At 47.9% G+C, this 16,652-nt stretch overlaps 1 protein-coding gene across 6 annotated transcripts in view; it reads right to left on the bottom strand.

The window, feature by feature from the left end:
- Positions 1-16,652, bottom strand: part of KIF21B (kinesin family member 21B) — a 714,596-nt gene that overhangs the window by 213,330 nt on the left and 484,614 nt on the right. For all 6 annotated transcript variants that reach the window (XM_083173198.1, XM_083173196.1, XM_083173200.1 and 3 more), the window contains one exon: positions 2,617-2,674. In XM_083173198.1, the coding sequence (XP_083029324.1) occupies positions 2,617-2,674 (58 nt within the window). The remainder of the gene's footprint in view (positions 1-2,616; positions 2,675-16,652) is intronic.

Here is a 16,652-nt window from a genome sequence, read left to right as displayed (position 1 = left end):
ATGTCAACAGTGTCTAGGTCCACAGTCAATAGGTCGATCAATATTGGTTGACAGGTATGAGGTCATCGTTGACAAAATATCAACATGCAGTAGTTTGACATTGACAAAAAGTAGGTGCAAGCAAAAGGTCAAAGTTGTCCCACCAAAATCCTGTATACCTGGGCTGTCGTGTTTGCTCTTCAATTCTGTGTTCTATACTATTCCAGGCAGACTGGAATAATGCTTACTGAGAGAAACTGCATTGCTACTAATTGACACCTGTCGAATTCTTAGCTGAGTGAGGTCTTCTGCTGCCGTTAAGTCTTCAGTTACCTGCTGGGTGTAATCATGTAAGTTTCCTGCTTAACACTGATTGCTCTATTCTGAATCTGTTCCAGTTTTTGCAGTTCTCTTTAGCTGTGATCTCCAATCAGTGCAACCAAAGGGGTTTAAGTTCCTAGCTCAAACTAGCAGTTACTGTCTTGTGCATTGTCACCTATCAGCTCCGTTGCTGAATGGGCTTGTTTCCAGACAGCCTCTTGTATTCAGGACCTTCCAGTCTGCAAGTCTCACCTGTTCCTGCTCATTTCTGTGCCCACATTCCACTACCTGCTTCATCTCATAGTCTGCTGTATTCCTCCAGTGTCTCCGGTCCAGTCCTTTGGTCATTCACTGGGCCAAGTCACCCATAAGCCGCAACCTGGTTTATTTCACAGTCTACTTTATTCCTCCAGTGTCTCCAGGCCAGTCCTCTGGTCCAGTGGCGTGTGGTGGGGTGAGGCAGGTGAGGCACAGCCTTTCCTGTCATACTAGCGTATACGCTGGAGTTTTGAGTTTATAAAGTATGTCAAAAATAAAAAGAATATATTAAAAAGTCATATTTTTATTATTATAATAATTTTTAAAGTCAAAACTCTGGAGTAAAAAGTCTATGGCAGGTGAGGCAGTGCCTCACCTGGCTACCTTTTCTTCACATCTCTTATCAAAACTCAGTGAATCTCCAGTAGTGTATACTGCTGCACATGTGTATAATGTATGTACCCCATGGCAGATAAATTGTGTGCAAATCTGACTCTGGTACTTGCCAGGGACTCCTCAGCCATTTACCTCACCGTACGCCCCTACTCTGGTCCTTCTCCGGTTCAAGTTACCCATACTCCACTACCAGCTTCATCCAGTCTGCTCTCTTCTTACAGTATTATTCTCCAAGTCTGGTTCCAGTGTTATTCTCCTAGTCTTGTCCAATATCCTGGTCAAGTCTTCCGGCTTCAGTCTTCTTCAAGTATTCCCTTCGCCTCAAGTATAAACTCTCATCTCAAGTATTTACCTTGTCTCAAATATTCAACCCTTCTCAAGTATTCATCTGTACCGTCATTTACCATTGTGTGAATAAAGTTTTTTCATATTACCCGATTGCATCTGTGAACTCTTTCCATTGGTATTCAGCTAACCACCAAGGTAACACCTGGGTCCACCATTCCCCAGTCGTGACATTATCTCTGGGCTTTATCATGCTTCACGATCCACAAGGACTACAAGCTAAAGGTAAAGTGTGCCGAGCAAGGCACCATGCCTGAAACATTGTGAGTGAAGCAGGCCATGCAAGTGTATCCGTTACAGTTACACTAATTGGGGGTCGACATGAACACAAAAAAACACAAACAAATTATGTTGACCTTTCGTGTGTCAACCACTGTCATTTCCACCTTTGCTTTAGTTGATGTTGTCTGTGTCAACCTTATACATGTCAACCTTTTTCCCATGTTGACCATTCATGGTCGACCTATTCACTGTCGATGTTTTGATGCATACCCCATTTTAGAGCACACAGCAGTGTCAAAGATTTCAAAAGGGAAATGATTGTTCTATCATTTGGATTTATTCTGTGTAAGGGAGCTAAAATGTCTGACTTTATTGTTGCTAGGTAAACTTGCTTGTGTGCACTGCACTTAGAAATAATTACAACTCCGCTCTGATCTATTTTGTTTTTGCATCCAAGAATATAATTTAATTTGCACGTAAGATATAAATTTGGAAATTCCCTTTTAATTTACTATGCAATTAGGGTCACTAATACCATTTCTAAAATATGTGGTACAATATGTGAGACAAACTTATCTACTATTTAAGACTCCTCTTTGAGGTAAGCCACAAGAGGAGATGCAGCAGGCCACTTTTGTGACCAGGCTGGAATGCCACACCATAAGCCTCTGCCCCATGACAAGAAAATGCCCACAATTCAAGAGTCTGCTGGTAGGGGATAAGGCTAATTTATGTGATTCTCAGTAGAGCCATCTACGCTCTGTAGCTTCATGGAACTACCTAAAAAATTGTGAGTCTACCATAGTTTCCCTAAGGAAAGCTAAGTATGATATCTACATAGAGTATGTAAATTATGAAAATATGTAAAATCCAGGCCAATGTCTGTACTCTGATGCTTATCTATACAGTTTTATTTTACCAATGCTCATGATAAAGCTAATAATAATCATCATCATTATTATTATGAGAAAAAATGTACAAACAATTATTATTATTATTATTATTATTATTATAAGAAAAAGGTAAATACAAATAATGGAATAATAATAATGAACATATATTTGAATTAATATTGCTTGTGTTTAAAGCATTTACCTTCCATTTAAAGTCATCATGACTATTCGATGCTTTCATTGAGAAAGAAAGAGAGGCACTGGAAGAAAAAAATATATATTAATTTTAAAATGAGAATTTTTTTTTTTTTAAATCAAAGCAGGAATTTCAGATTTCAAAACATTTTCTTGTACACAAATGGCAATCCTTAATTATACATGCTTTAACTGCATTTGACATCATACCTGCAAGAACGCCGCCACCCAGACAGAAAGAAAAAATGCCCCTTGCAAAATCACAAGAGAATTGCTAATCGCTATCCACTTGTAAATCCATACGCAATTCCCAAAACATCAAAGAGAGTTTGACATCTGTGCAAATCTAAGGTCTTAGGCTTCCACTCATCTGCAGCTAAGACAAATTGGAATTGTCCAACAGTGATGTCACAGATGCTCCTCAATTACACCTGGGTACGCCTGCGTTTTTTCAACCACAGAAAGAAAACAGAATGTTTCCATCCAAAATGCCAGCTTTCTGCTAGTCAAACTCCAGCCACATTGCATGTACTATGAAGCCACACACACACACAGTGAACTTGGTACAATAAGTTGCTGTACTAGGCAGCTCTAGTGACTGCTATTATATACTGTTGCTATTGTTATAGTTTGAGCTGCTGACACAGAGGAGGACAGTTTCTGGGCAACCAGAACACCACCCCCCCCCCCCCCCCCCTGCAATTTCTGATGATAGAGGTGCAATACAGGGGATTTGGCTATTTTATCCTATAACTCATGGATCTTCAACCTATGGCCCTCCAGATGTTGTGAAACTACAGGTTCCAACATGCATTGCCACATTTTTTCCTATGCTCTTGCATGCTAAAACTGTCAGGGCATGCTGGGAAATGTAGTTCCACAACATCTGAAGGGCCACAGGTTGAAGACCTGTGCAAACTGAATGACCAAGGTCTTCCACATGGGGCAACCTGCTAGTTCACATTGCATCTCATCACTGTCCTCAGCCCCTCAATGCTGTCCTCAGCCCCTCAATAATGCCTTTAGTCCCTCACCTTCCTCAGCCACAGCTCCCATTACTATCCTAAGGAAAGGGGTATCCGGACAATGGGTAGACAACAAAAAGGTCGACAACCATAAGGTCGATGTGCAAGAAGGTTGACATGCAACAAGGTTGACATGCAACAAGGTTGACATGCAACAAAATTGACACGAGCATTCGGTCGACATATGGAAGGTCAACAGTCAAAAGGCCGACATGGGGGGCCGTGAAATCGTCCCAAATCGCATATGGTGACATCCCCTCCGACCCGATGCGCGGCCCCGTGCGCATCGGATCAGAGATGGGAGGTCGGACGGGCTGCACATAAGATTTGCTAAATCTTATGTGCTGCCCGGAGCCGTGTTACCCCACAACAGGGGACCTACCAGAGTCAGGCGCAGGGAGCCGGGCAGCATCAGCGGGAGCAGGGGGGGGGGGGCGGCGCAGAGTACCAGGGAGCCGGGCAGGAGAAGACGCTGCAGCAGCAGCACTTGAAAAAAAAAAGGGCCATACAAACGCATAGGAAGCCATTCATTGGCTGAGACCTCTCTCTTATGCGGGCATATTCCTGCTGCTGTCCCCTGCTCCCATTGTCCCTGCAGCTCCCCGGGAGTGGCATGTGATAAATCGCATGCGATTTATCACATGCAAAACTTGGCACATGAAGTGCCATCGCATGTGATCCCTCCCGGGGAGCTGCTGGGACAATCGGGTCCGACTTGTCGTTATGACAAGTCGGACAAATGTAAGGGGGCCTTAACACAGAAGAATTGCCCCATCTGTGAGTTTCAGTATGCATCCAAAACCCTGCCTCCCCTGTCACTGTAGCTCCTGTTCCTTCCTCTCCCCTCTCTCACATTCACTCTCTCTCTTGCATGTTTATATTTATTTTCTATATTCTGTGCCCAGTTTCTGCCCACCCTCTTTGCACAACCTCTGCCCCCCTCTCTCTACCCAGAATCTGCCAGGCATATGTGTCCCCCCTCTGTGCCCAGCATTTGTCCCCCCTCTGTGCCATGCATCTGCCTTCCTCCTCCCTCTGCCCAGCATCTGCCCCCCTCTGTGCCCAGCATCTGTTCCCCCTCTACCCAGCATCTGCCCTCATCCTCTCTCTGCCCAGCATCTGCACCTGTCTCTTTACACAGCATCTGCCCCCCCCCTTCTGACCAGCATTTGACCCCCTCTTTCTGCGCAACATTTGTCACCCCACTTTTTGTGCGTGTATCTCTCCCCCTCTCTAGGCCTAGTACCTGTCCCCCCCCCTCTGCTCAGCAGCGTCAAGGTGCACAGCACTAATCCGAATTGTGGATTCCTGTAGCGCTGGATACCTACCCCTTGGGCAATGTGAATGTAAACCCCTAGATCAGGCATATCCAAATTATGGCCCTCCAGCTGGTGTGAAACTACACATCCCAGCATGCCTTGCAATAGTTTAGCATTCCTTAATACCAAAACTGTGGCAAGGCATGATGGGACTTGTAGTTTCACCACAGCTGGAGGGTCATAGTTTGAACATGCATGCCCAGGCCTAGACAATGAGCATTTAATCCCCTCCGGACAACAAGCATGTAATCCCCCCTAGGTAATAAGCATGTAATCCCCCATGGCAATGAGCATATAATCCCCCTTGGCAACAAGCACGTAATCACCTATGGCACGTAGCAAGAATCCTCTGGTATGGAGCAAGAAACCCCTTGCAACGAGCATGTAACCCCTGGCAATGTGCACATAACTCTTGGTAATGAGCAGGTAGGTAAGTGGCACTTATGTTGAATAATATGTAATATGCATTACAGTGTACAGTGGTATAATGTTTAACAAGCATAACAATGTTTGGCATAATGTGCAATGGCCATTACATGGTGTGTGGCGTAATGGGAATTACGGTGTGTGACATAATGTGTAATGGGAATTAACATTATTGTACAATGTGCAATAAACATTACATTCTGTGGCATAATTTGTAATGGTCATTATGGTGTGTGGTATTACAGCAAAACTGTCCCTATTTTATGTGTTTGGGCACCAATTCCTTTTCTGGCACAGGGCAACAAAATAACTAGTTATGGCACTGCTGCTACTGGGCACATTATGTGTATGAGGCAATACTACTATGGGCATTATACTGTACACCTTTTTTTTCAGCATGCGTTGTCTCTTTGCAAAGTATGGGAAGGCGCAAATTTATAGTTTGCAGGGGGGGGGCAACACCCTAGCACTGGCCCTGCTTTAGCCACCAACACCGTCCTCAGCCATAGCACCTTCCTCAACCATGCCCCTCACCATCCTCTGCAACAGCCCCCATTATGTTTCTTAGCCACAGTTCCATCATGTTCCTCAGCCACTGCCCCATAACCTTCCTCAGCCACAGCCTTCATCACATTATTCATCCACAGCCCCATCACCTTCCTCAACAACAGCCCCCAGTCACATCCTCAGCCTCCAGCCCGTCATCTTCCTCAGCCACAGCCCCACCACCTTCTTCAGCCACAGCCCCATCACTTTAAGCAGCCACAACCTCCATCACTTTATTTAACCATTGCCACATCACCTTCCTCAACAACAAAGGTGAGAAATGAACAGAGACGTATCCTGTGGTGTTACTCCTCTGCACCACCAACTGTATGTATGCACTCATCCTGGCCTGCATCAGGGAAGAGCCCAGGGCTGCCGGGCCAGGCTACTCTGCCAGAAATAACACTACAACGCTGCAAATGCATTGGCTATTATTAATTTATTACTAGTTATTTATACACACACATTGGACCTTATTATTGGTCCATTCGCAGCTGGCGTTCATTCACAAGGGACGATGAGGCATGCGCAGCCGCATTTCTGTGCATGTGCATAGGCAGGGTGCATGGGGCCACGGCGAACAGACTGTTTGCTGAGTGCACGTACCCAAGGCTGCAGCCGAGGGGTGTGGGGCGGATAGTTGCGCCCATTGGAACGCCCAGCGTTTCATGGGCATTCTGATGTAAACGCTGGGCCCATGGTGATCGGGCGGTGACGTCAGTGCTGGGGGCGAGCAGCTGACCTTACCGGAAGTGCACTTATTGTTGCGTGCACCCTAAAACCTGAGTCACTTCTGCGACCATCGAAAGATGTGGGAGGTCTCCCTGGCATGGGAATGGATGTTTATGTAAAACATCCATTCGTAGCCCTTGCGGCATGCGAGGGGGGGGGGGGGTACGATCGCAGGGAGGGTTGACTCGCAAGGGTGTGAATTCACATCCGAGCAAATCAACCAGAATAACCCCCATGTTCTGCATCACTTTCAATGCTTTATGGCCCTCATTCTGATTCATTTGGTCCCCTGGCAAATTCACAATGGGGACCGATGGTGAAGCACTGCTCATGCGCATATTCACTAATGCGCAAGTGCAGGGCTTCTATGTGGGCACCTTCAGAGTCATTGTCTCGGTGGCGCTTGCAGCGAATGGGGGGGGGGGGGGGTGGAGGAAGTGTTTCCTGGGCATACCCACCAAAACGCTGGATGCGCCCAGGAAAATTCTGGGCATCCCCATGCGATCACGGGTGGGCATCTGGCTTCTGGGGGTAGGTGGCTGACATAACCGCTCTTCAGCTGCCCGCCTAGTTCTTGGAGTTGGATGCCGCAGATCTATGTCAGCAGAGACGACAGATCTACGAGTACTGAAGAAATCATTTTGGGCCCGCACGCAAGCCTGTGCATTGATGTTTATGCAAAACATCTATTCGCTGTGCGGCAGGTACATTAGCTGTGCAGCGTGGTGGCGGGAGGTGTTACAAGGCTCACAAAGTAGCGAACTACCACTGCTTTGCAAGCCAACCAGAATGACCTCCTATATCCACAACACAGGCCAGTAGTCCCAAGGTGGTGCGCAGGGTAGCAGAAGGATTGCGGTCAGAGAAAGTTGCTCAAGAGCTGCATTAGATGACTGGCTGTGGTTCATTTGTGCGCTGTATATCTGAGTCCTGCTCCTCTTAGTCCCAGGTATTATCAGCCCATCCATATCACACTTTCTGCTACCTTCCGAACAGGTTGTATCTCGCTGCCTTACCTCTCATTTTTCTCTAAACTTGCAAATGTTACTGGTTTTGAGTATAAAAACGGTACTTGTTTCCTAGCAGGCAGGGGCGGATTTAAGGGGGGGCAGCGACCGTCCCGTTCGCGCCCCCTAGGCCAGTGGAATCACAATGGGGGGGGGGGGCGAGGGGATGGGGTATACTCCTCACTGTCGCTGGCCCCATCTGAACAGCACGTACCTACTAAGTAATTATTGTAGTGATGATGGGGAGGTGATGACGCCGCCTCTCTCACCCAGTAGCTGATATAGCGGGACTTTCTCTCCTCATCCTGCCATCCTAATTGGTGTGCTGTAAATTAGGTGGTTTGCCACCCTGATTGCTCACAGACAGTGTGGGGTGGGCTGTGTCTGTGTCTGGTGGGCACATGGTGGGTGTGTGCCTGCTGTGTGCCCGGTTTCAGGATGAAGTCATCTGATGAGCGGGAGCAGCCACAGCCTGGAGCTCCCTTGTGTGTGCACTGTCCGGCTGCACATACAGTGTGTTTCTATATGTGATATACAATGTATGTATTTCGGGTGAGCTGTGTGTGATGTGAAATGTACATGTGTGTTTGTGGTGTGCTATGTATATGTGTGCAATGCAGACCCCTCATGCAGGGTTTTTTCTTTTACATTTATTATTGTTTTTTTCTTATTATTATTATTTGGGGGCAGTCTTACAATGGGAGGAGTCAGGAATGGGAAGGGGAGGAGTCAGGACTGGAGGGGAGGGTCAAGTTTAAACAGTAACCCCCCCCCCCCCCCTAGAAGAGAAGTCTAGATCTGCCACTGCTAGCAGGGCGCCCAATTCCCGTACGTACGATACCATTTGCACCAACGGGCACCCTATGCGGTTGTCAGTAAAGGAATGTATGTGGCGGTGCCATGTGAAAGCATGTCGTCTTGAGGGAAGCCTCAGAGCGGCCCAGTGTTTTCCAGGGTGCCACTTATCGTTCGTCAATATGATTCGCTTCATATATTCCTGGGCCCAGGAGCTCACCGAATATTGTGGGCAACAGCTGGAAATATCTAAAAAAACTGCGGTCCTGTATAACCAATGGATGCGGGAGGCTTGCACCATGGACCTTATGGCACAGCCCCAGCCTGTGTATCGGTGGTCCTGGCCACATTGTGGGGGTGGATGAAAGCTTGTTTGTCAAGTGAGAAAGCAACGTCGGTCGGACTTTACCACAGCAGTGGATTTTTGGTGGAATTTGTCGGGAAACTGGACTGTGTTTCCTTAAAATGGTGCCCAGATGTGATGCCACCACTTTGATGGCGGTTATAACTGAAAATATTGAGCCAGGCAGCACTATTTATACGGACTGCTGGAGAGCGTACAGCACTGATCAACTGGAACTGGCTGGTTATCAGCATTCACAAGTAAACCATAGGTTTAATTTCATTGACCCGGCCACAGGGGTTCATACCCCGAATGTGGAGAGACTTTGAGGCACATGTAAATGGCTCAATAATCACCAAAGAGGCACAGCACGCCACCAGCCCCAATCATATTTGCAGGAGTTTATGTGGCGAAAGATTTTGGGTGGTGATAACCCATTTGAACGCATACTTCGAGCACTTACGCTCCTCCCTAAAGCAGATTGACTGTTTTTTAATGTTTTCTTTCATGATTTTTAGTAATTAATGTTGTAATGTTGTAAGTTTATTTATTGTTATTATTATCATTATTTATTGTAATTATTGTGATTAATTCATTATGCTTTTTCATTCTAATTATTTTAAGTCAATTACAGTTATTTGTTAACACATGTCGTCATTACTGTGTCAGATGTATGATATTGCAGGTGTCAATGTGTTCCTAAAACACCACCACTATCCACGACACCCCGAAGCGTGGCGAGTGGCGGCGGAACGCGTCTTCTGACCTTTTCATACCCCCACTATCCACATCAGCATGGAGTTGATCTTATAAAGTGTGGTGAGCGCAGCGAGCCACCGAGCCCGAAGCGTGGCGAGCGGACACGGATTACTTTACACGTCTTCCGCGTCCCCTCGCCACGCTTCGGGCTCACTGCGCTCGCCACACTATATAAAATCAACTCCACGCCGATGTGGATAGTGGGGGTAACAAAAGGTCGGAGGACGTGTTCCGCCGCCCCTCGCCACGCTTCAGGGTGGCGTGGATAGTGGTGGTGATGGAAAAGAATGGCGTAGGTGCTTTCAATAGTAAGCACCCATCACATCTCATAGCATGGGTGCTTATACAATGAAATATCACATCGGATCGCACCCTGTCTACGGTGCCGTCCGATCCCATGTGATATTTCATTGTATAAGCACTCCTGTACACTTAATATGGACATTGCATCGCATCGCACGGCACCATACACGCTGTGCGATCCGATGCGATTTCACTATGGAGAATAGCCCAGTATGCTAAAAGCGTACTGAGCGCTGTTCTAAAAACTATTAGAATTTTTTTGTAGTTAAAAACAGTTTTTTTACTTTTTAACTACAGATAAATTACTGTACACTTTGTAAATGCAAATCATGCTGTCAAAATGCCTAACTCGTGTTTGTACACTATGCCAATGTGTTCACAACAGAGTTATTATCAGCAGTATGCTGTTCTACAATCGCACTGTGCCTGTGCCAAGGTACCTTTGCGATCGCGATCACGGTGGGGATTTAATTGCTGAATGATTAACAGGAAGTGACTGCTTGAGGGAGTTAATGGAGAGTAGTGGCAAAAATGCTGGTGTGTAATTTTGGTACTTGTTTCCTATCTGGGCGCCCAGGTTTTCTACGTACGGCACCGTAATGAAATCGGATCGCATCGCATCGTACACATACACGATATTGAACGATGCGATGCGATGCGATCCGATTCGATTTCCCATAGGAAACAATGTGAAATGGCTCAATTTAGCCAAATTCTCATAGGAACAATAGTAAATGGGCCAAAAACACCCCTGAACATTGAAATGTCCCCCCAAAAGTAGTTTACGCCACCCCGCCATCAACGTGAACCCGAAGCGTGGCGAGCGCAGCGAGCCCGCGAGGGGCGGCGGTACGCGTCCTCCGACCTTTTCATGCCCTACTATCCACGTCGGCGTGGAGTGAGAATAGAATAGTGTGGCGAGCGCAGCGAGCCACCGAGCCCGAAGCGTGGCGAGCGCAGCGAGCCCCGCGAGGGGACGCGGATACCTTCACAGTTATACGCGTCCCCTCGCGGGCGACGCGGACACCTGGGAAGCCCGCGAAGGGACGCGTTTACCTGTGAAGGTATCCGCGTCCCCTCGCGGGGCTCGCTGCGCTCGCCACGCTTCGGGCTCGGTGGCTCGCTGCGCTCGCCACACTATTCTATTCTCACTCCACGCCGACGTGGATAGTAGGGCATGAAAAGGTCGGAGGACGCGTACCGCCGCCCCTCGCGGGCTCGCTGCGCTCGCCACGCTTCGGGTTCACGTTGATGGCAGGGTGGCGTCAACTACTTTTGGGGGGACATTTCAATGTTCAGGGGTGTTTTTGGCCCATTTACTATTGTTCCTATGATAATTTGGCTAAATTGAGCCATTTAACATTGTTTCCTATGGGAAATCGAATCGGATCGCATCGCATCGCATCGTTCAATATCGTGTATGTGTACGATGCGATGCGATCCGATCCGATTTCTCTACGGAGAATAGCATGGTGCGCAATTAACTTAGTGGGCGCCCAGATAGGAAACAAGTACCGTAATTTTTGTTAAAGGGGCATGCATCTGTCTTCAGCTGCGATCATATACATAGAGAAACTCAGATACTGCGTCATTGCTGCAATGGTTAGTCTGTGTAGCCATAGTTCTACCCTTACAGTCGATGTTCCTTGTTTTTGCGTATAACTTTAATTTATACTCATTTGATATTAAATCTGGGATGAATCCAAAGGTTGCCTATCTTCTTTTGTGGGCTGCAGCTTCACTTGCAATGTTTACTACTTCAATGGCCTTAAAAAAATCACAGCTGTGTACAAACATGAATTAGGCCTTATGTCTATATAACCAGTGGCTCATTAGGTGTTGTGAAAATACAAATCCCAGGATACCCTGATAGCTATCCCATTTAAAAAAAAAAAAATATGCTGGAGCTGGTAATTTCACTTATAGCATATATAACATATATACTCGAGTATAAGTCGAGCCGAATATAAGCCGAGGCACCTAATTTTACAACAAAAAAACTGGGAGAACTCATTGACTCAATGAGTGCTGTGCCCCTGTGATCCCACGCAGAATCCACCATGTCCCGTCCCCCTGTGATCCCCCCCACAGCATACTCAGTGTCCTAGTCCCCCGTGATCACCTGGCAGCTTAGGCGTACGCATGGGGGTGCACATGCACCTAATAATGATTCCTCCCCCACACCCGCCGCACGATTTTACAGGACACAAGCCGTGCAACTGAACGGGGTGCTGCACAGCTTGTCCCCGCTGTTGCATTGCAGCTGCCACGGCTTTTACAGAGCCTGTCACTTTCAGGAGAGAGAGCAGTGGGGACGGAGTTTACAGGGAGTGCAGAATTACATGGGAGTCAGGGGGCGGAGCTACATGGAAGTCAGGGGGCGTGGCTACATGGGTGACAGGGGGCGGGGCTAACCTGGCTCAGGGCAGCTACTGGCCTACTGCCCACATTGCTGCTGCTGTCATGAAAGGAGAAGAGGGACAACTCCACATCCTTCCAGTCCAGGCATGGCTATAAGATTACCTTAAGTTCCTAAGGCAAGTGAGTACTACTGTGTGTTTTTTTCCCCTGTGAAATGAAGTATGTAAGGTGGGTTAGCATTAGGCTGGAGGAGGGAGGGTTAGATTTAGGCACTAGAAGGGACATAGAGTTAGGCTGCTGGGGGACTTAGAATTAGCTGGTGGAAAGGGAAGGTTAGGCCGCAGGGCAAGTGAGTGCATCTGTGTGAAAGCCTGCAGGCCGCATGGTGAGGTAGTGCATCAGTGTGATTTAGCACAGGCCGCAAGGTGAGGGAGTGTGTCAGTGTGACAGAGCGCAGGCCGCTGAGTGAAGGAGCGCGTCAGTGTGATAGAGTGCAGGGTGATGGAGCGCGTCAGTGTGATTTAGCGCAGGCCCCAGGGTAAGGGAGTGTGACAGAGTGCAGACCGCTGATAGAGGGGGCACATTTGTGTGATAGAGTGCATGCCACAGAGTGAGAGAGCACGTCAGTGTGATAGAGCGCAGGCTTCAGGGTGATGAAGCGCGTCAGTGTGATTTAGCGCAGGCCGCAGGGTAAGGGAGTGTGACAGAGTGCATGCCACAGAGTGAGAGAGCACGTCAGTGTGATAGAGCGCAGGGTGATGGAGTGTGTCAGTGTGATAGAGCGCAGGCTTCAGGGTGATGGAGCGTGTCAGTGTGATTTAGCGTAGGCCCCAGGGTAAGGGAGTGTGACAGAGTACATGCCACAGAGTGAGAGAGCACGTCAGTGTGATAGAGCGCAGGGTGATGGAGTGCATCAGTGTGATAGAGAGGGCAGGCTGGGTGAAGTGAGGGAGCGTGTTAGTGTGATAGAGCGCAGGCTTCAGGGTGATGGAGTGTGTCAGTGTGATTTAGCGCAGGCCGCAGGGTGAGGAATCATGTCAGTGTGAAACAGCATGATAGAGAGCAGTTTGATAGAGCGTAAGCCGCGGGGTGAGGGAGTGTGACAGAGCGCAGACCGCTGAGCGAGGGAGCGCGTCAGTTTGATATAGTGCATGCCCCAGAGTGAGGGAGCACGTCAGTGTGATAAAGCGCAGGCCGCTGGGTGAGGGAGTGTGTTAGTGTTGATAGAGAGCAGTGTGATAGAGCGCAGGCCGCAGGGTGATGGATTGTGACAGAGCGCAGACCGCTGAGCGAGGGAGTACGTCAGTGTGATTTAGCGCAGGCTGCAGGGTGAGAGAGCGTCAGTGTGATATAGTGCAGGCTGAGGGAGTGTCAGTGTGATTTATCGCAGGGTGAGGGAGCGTCAGTGTTATATAGTGCAGGCTGCAGGGTGAGGGAGCGTCAGTGTGATATAGTGCAGGCTGCAGGGTGAGGGAGCGTCAGTGTGATAAAGTGCAGGGTGAGGGAGTCAGTGTGACAGAGCGCAGGCCGCTGGGTGAGGGAGCGTGTTAGTGTGATAGAGCGCAGGCTGCAGAGTGATGGAGTGCGCCAGTGTGATTTGCGCAGGCCGCAGGGTGAGCAAGCATGTCATTCTGATAAGAGAGCAGGACACTGGGGGAAGGAGATTGCTCCATCTACAGCTCCCGGCTGATGCTGTTGCGCTGCGCAGTTAAGTTAGGTAAACGGTAATATTTGTCTCCAACATAGTGTCCCACTTGCGTATGTCACTCACACACCACTGTCACCCATATGCCACTATCACTGTGTGGCATAATGTGTAATGGGTATTACAGTGTTTGGTATAATGTGTATCGAGCATTTCAGTGTGTTGCATAATGTGTAATGAGCATTATTTTCTCTCTCCCATTGTCCCCCCTTCTCCTCTTTCTCTCCCCTGCGCTCTTCCTTCTTCTACGCAGTAGGGTCTGCACCGTGACCGCTGTCCTGCTTCAGCCGGGTCCTAGATGCTGCCAGGGTGCTGCTTCAGCTGCTGGGTCCAGGAGGGTTCTCGTTGCTACTGCCGTCCTGCTCCAGCTGGGTCCATAAGGGTCCAAACTGCCGCCAGAGTGTCGCTACACCCACCACACAGTAAGAAGCACAACAGCACTCAGACATCTCCCCCATCACTGACCTGACATCTGTACCCCCCCCCCCCCCACCAATCACTAACTTGATAGCTGTATCCCCCCTGCCCCACCCATCACTGACCACTGCAGACCCTGCCCCTGAACCGGCACCCCATCACTGCATGACCTGAAAGCTGCACCATCATCCCCTTCCCCCCCAGCCGTGAAAGTAGAAGCCTCAACTCCCACCAGCACTAACAGCAGCTACGCCATCCCCATCCTCCCCCCAGAAGTGACAGTAGAACCCTCCAACAGTTATGTCTTTCCCATTGGGCACAATGGGCAGTTGCCTAGGGGCCCACCCCAATGGGGAAGACAGCACTGCCCCGGGGAGCTGCTGCGGCTGGAAGACAGTGGGTGCTTGGACCTTGTAGCGCTGTTTGCCGAGCAGCGTGGCAGGAAGCGCTGCTGATTTTTAAAAGACTGGCTGGACACCGATAAGGTTTTTCAGAAAGTTACAGGGTTTTTTAAATTTAGTGAAATATGCCCCATTATAAAGATATAGCATTTCAACTTGTTGCACTTGCACAGTGGCCACCAGTGCATACTTAGGGCCTTATTTTGGTTCACTCTTTCTGACAAAATCCTTCTTAGATGGACAAAACCATGTGCACTGCGGGTGGGGCAGATGTAACATGTGCAGAGAGAATTAGATTTGGGTGGGGTTTTTCTTCAAAGTGAGATCTATATTGAAGTGTAAAATCATGCAGTCAGTATTTTCCCTGCACAGAAACAAAATAACTCACCCAAATCTAATTCTCTCTGCACATGTTACATCTGACCCCCTGCAGTGCACATGGTTTTGTCCTTCTAAGAAGGATTTTGTCAGAAAGAATGAACTAGAATAAACCCCTTAGAGAGACTTCACTAAAAAGGTGTACCAAGATGGCTGATTTTATTACAGTACAGAAAGAGACGCTGGCATTTTCCATCCCCTCTTGACACAATCGCAACCGTTACTTTGTATACCGTTACACTGTATGCATGGGGCTCAGTTGTCACATTCCCCCCATCACACTTGGTCTGAGGGAGAGACACGTGTGCACGGCACTGCTTCAGGCACAGCTTATTTACATATTACCGCCTCTCATACTGTGATTAACTCCCTCGTTGTTGTGCCAGCTGCTGATTGGTCAGACGTCCTGTCATTTGCAATTGCACCTGACGCTTCCTGAAATCGGGCTCTACCATGTTCCTGCTGGAGGACTGTAGCGGTGCATTGGAGGGCAGCAGGGAAGTGGAGGCTGCTGCTTGGGGGAACTAGCGGAGCTTTGGAGGGAAGCTGGGAAGCGGAGGCCGCTGCTCGGGGGAAACTAGTGGCACTTCGGAGGGAGTCTGGGAAATGGAGGCCGCTACTGGGGGGACATGGAGTCCCCCACCCCCAGTGCCAGTCATTGTCATGAATGTAGAACCCCAGGGGGGGGGGGGGACAGGGAGTGCCTGTCAGTGTCATGTATGTAACACCCCTTCGGCATATGTTCCTATGTTCCCTTCCCACGTACACCCCATCCGCATGACTGTTCCACCTTCCCATACATATATATCATATATATACACCTCCTCCCCATATACACATCCTACCCCTCCTACACATGTCCCCTTCCCATCCATATATACACCCCCTCCCCATATACATGTCCTACCCCTCCTACACATGTCCCCTCCCATACATATATACATCTCCTCCCCATATACACGTCCTACCCCTCCTACACATGTCCCCTTCCCATATATATATATACAGGTTGAGTATCCCGTATCCAAAATGCTTGGGACCAGGAGAATTTTGGATAACGGATTATTCCGTATTTCGGAATATTTTAATATTTCAATTATGTATTTTGAAGTATCTTGCATGTATGCTGTATAAACACATAAAATACACACAAATATATTTTATTACCACATAAAATACACACAAATATATTTTATTTGTTCAAAACACAAGGTTTCAAAACATGAAACAAAATTTGTGTACTATCTCAGATATTGAATTTTAATGCCAAGCAATCATTTTCTTGCACATATATAGTGCCAGTTACATATCATGTCACCAGTAGTGCTGTTACAAATGTCCCCAGTGAGTTTTTAGCAAAAAAAATATTTTTTATTCACTTTCTGGAATGTATGGTTTTCGGAATAATTCGGATAACGGATACTCGGATACGGGATACTCAACCTGTATATATATATATATATATATATATATATATATATATATATATATATATACACCCCCTCCCCATATACACATCCTAGCCC

The sequence above is a fragment of the Crinia signifera genome, chromosome 2, assembly GCF_055691185.1.
Source record: "Crinia signifera chromosome 2, ASM5569118v1, whole genome shotgun sequence".
NCBI classification, from domain to species: Eukaryota; Metazoa; Chordata; class Amphibia; order Anura; family Myobatrachidae; genus Crinia; species Crinia signifera.
This window is presented reverse-complemented; position numbering and strand designations above follow the sequence as displayed.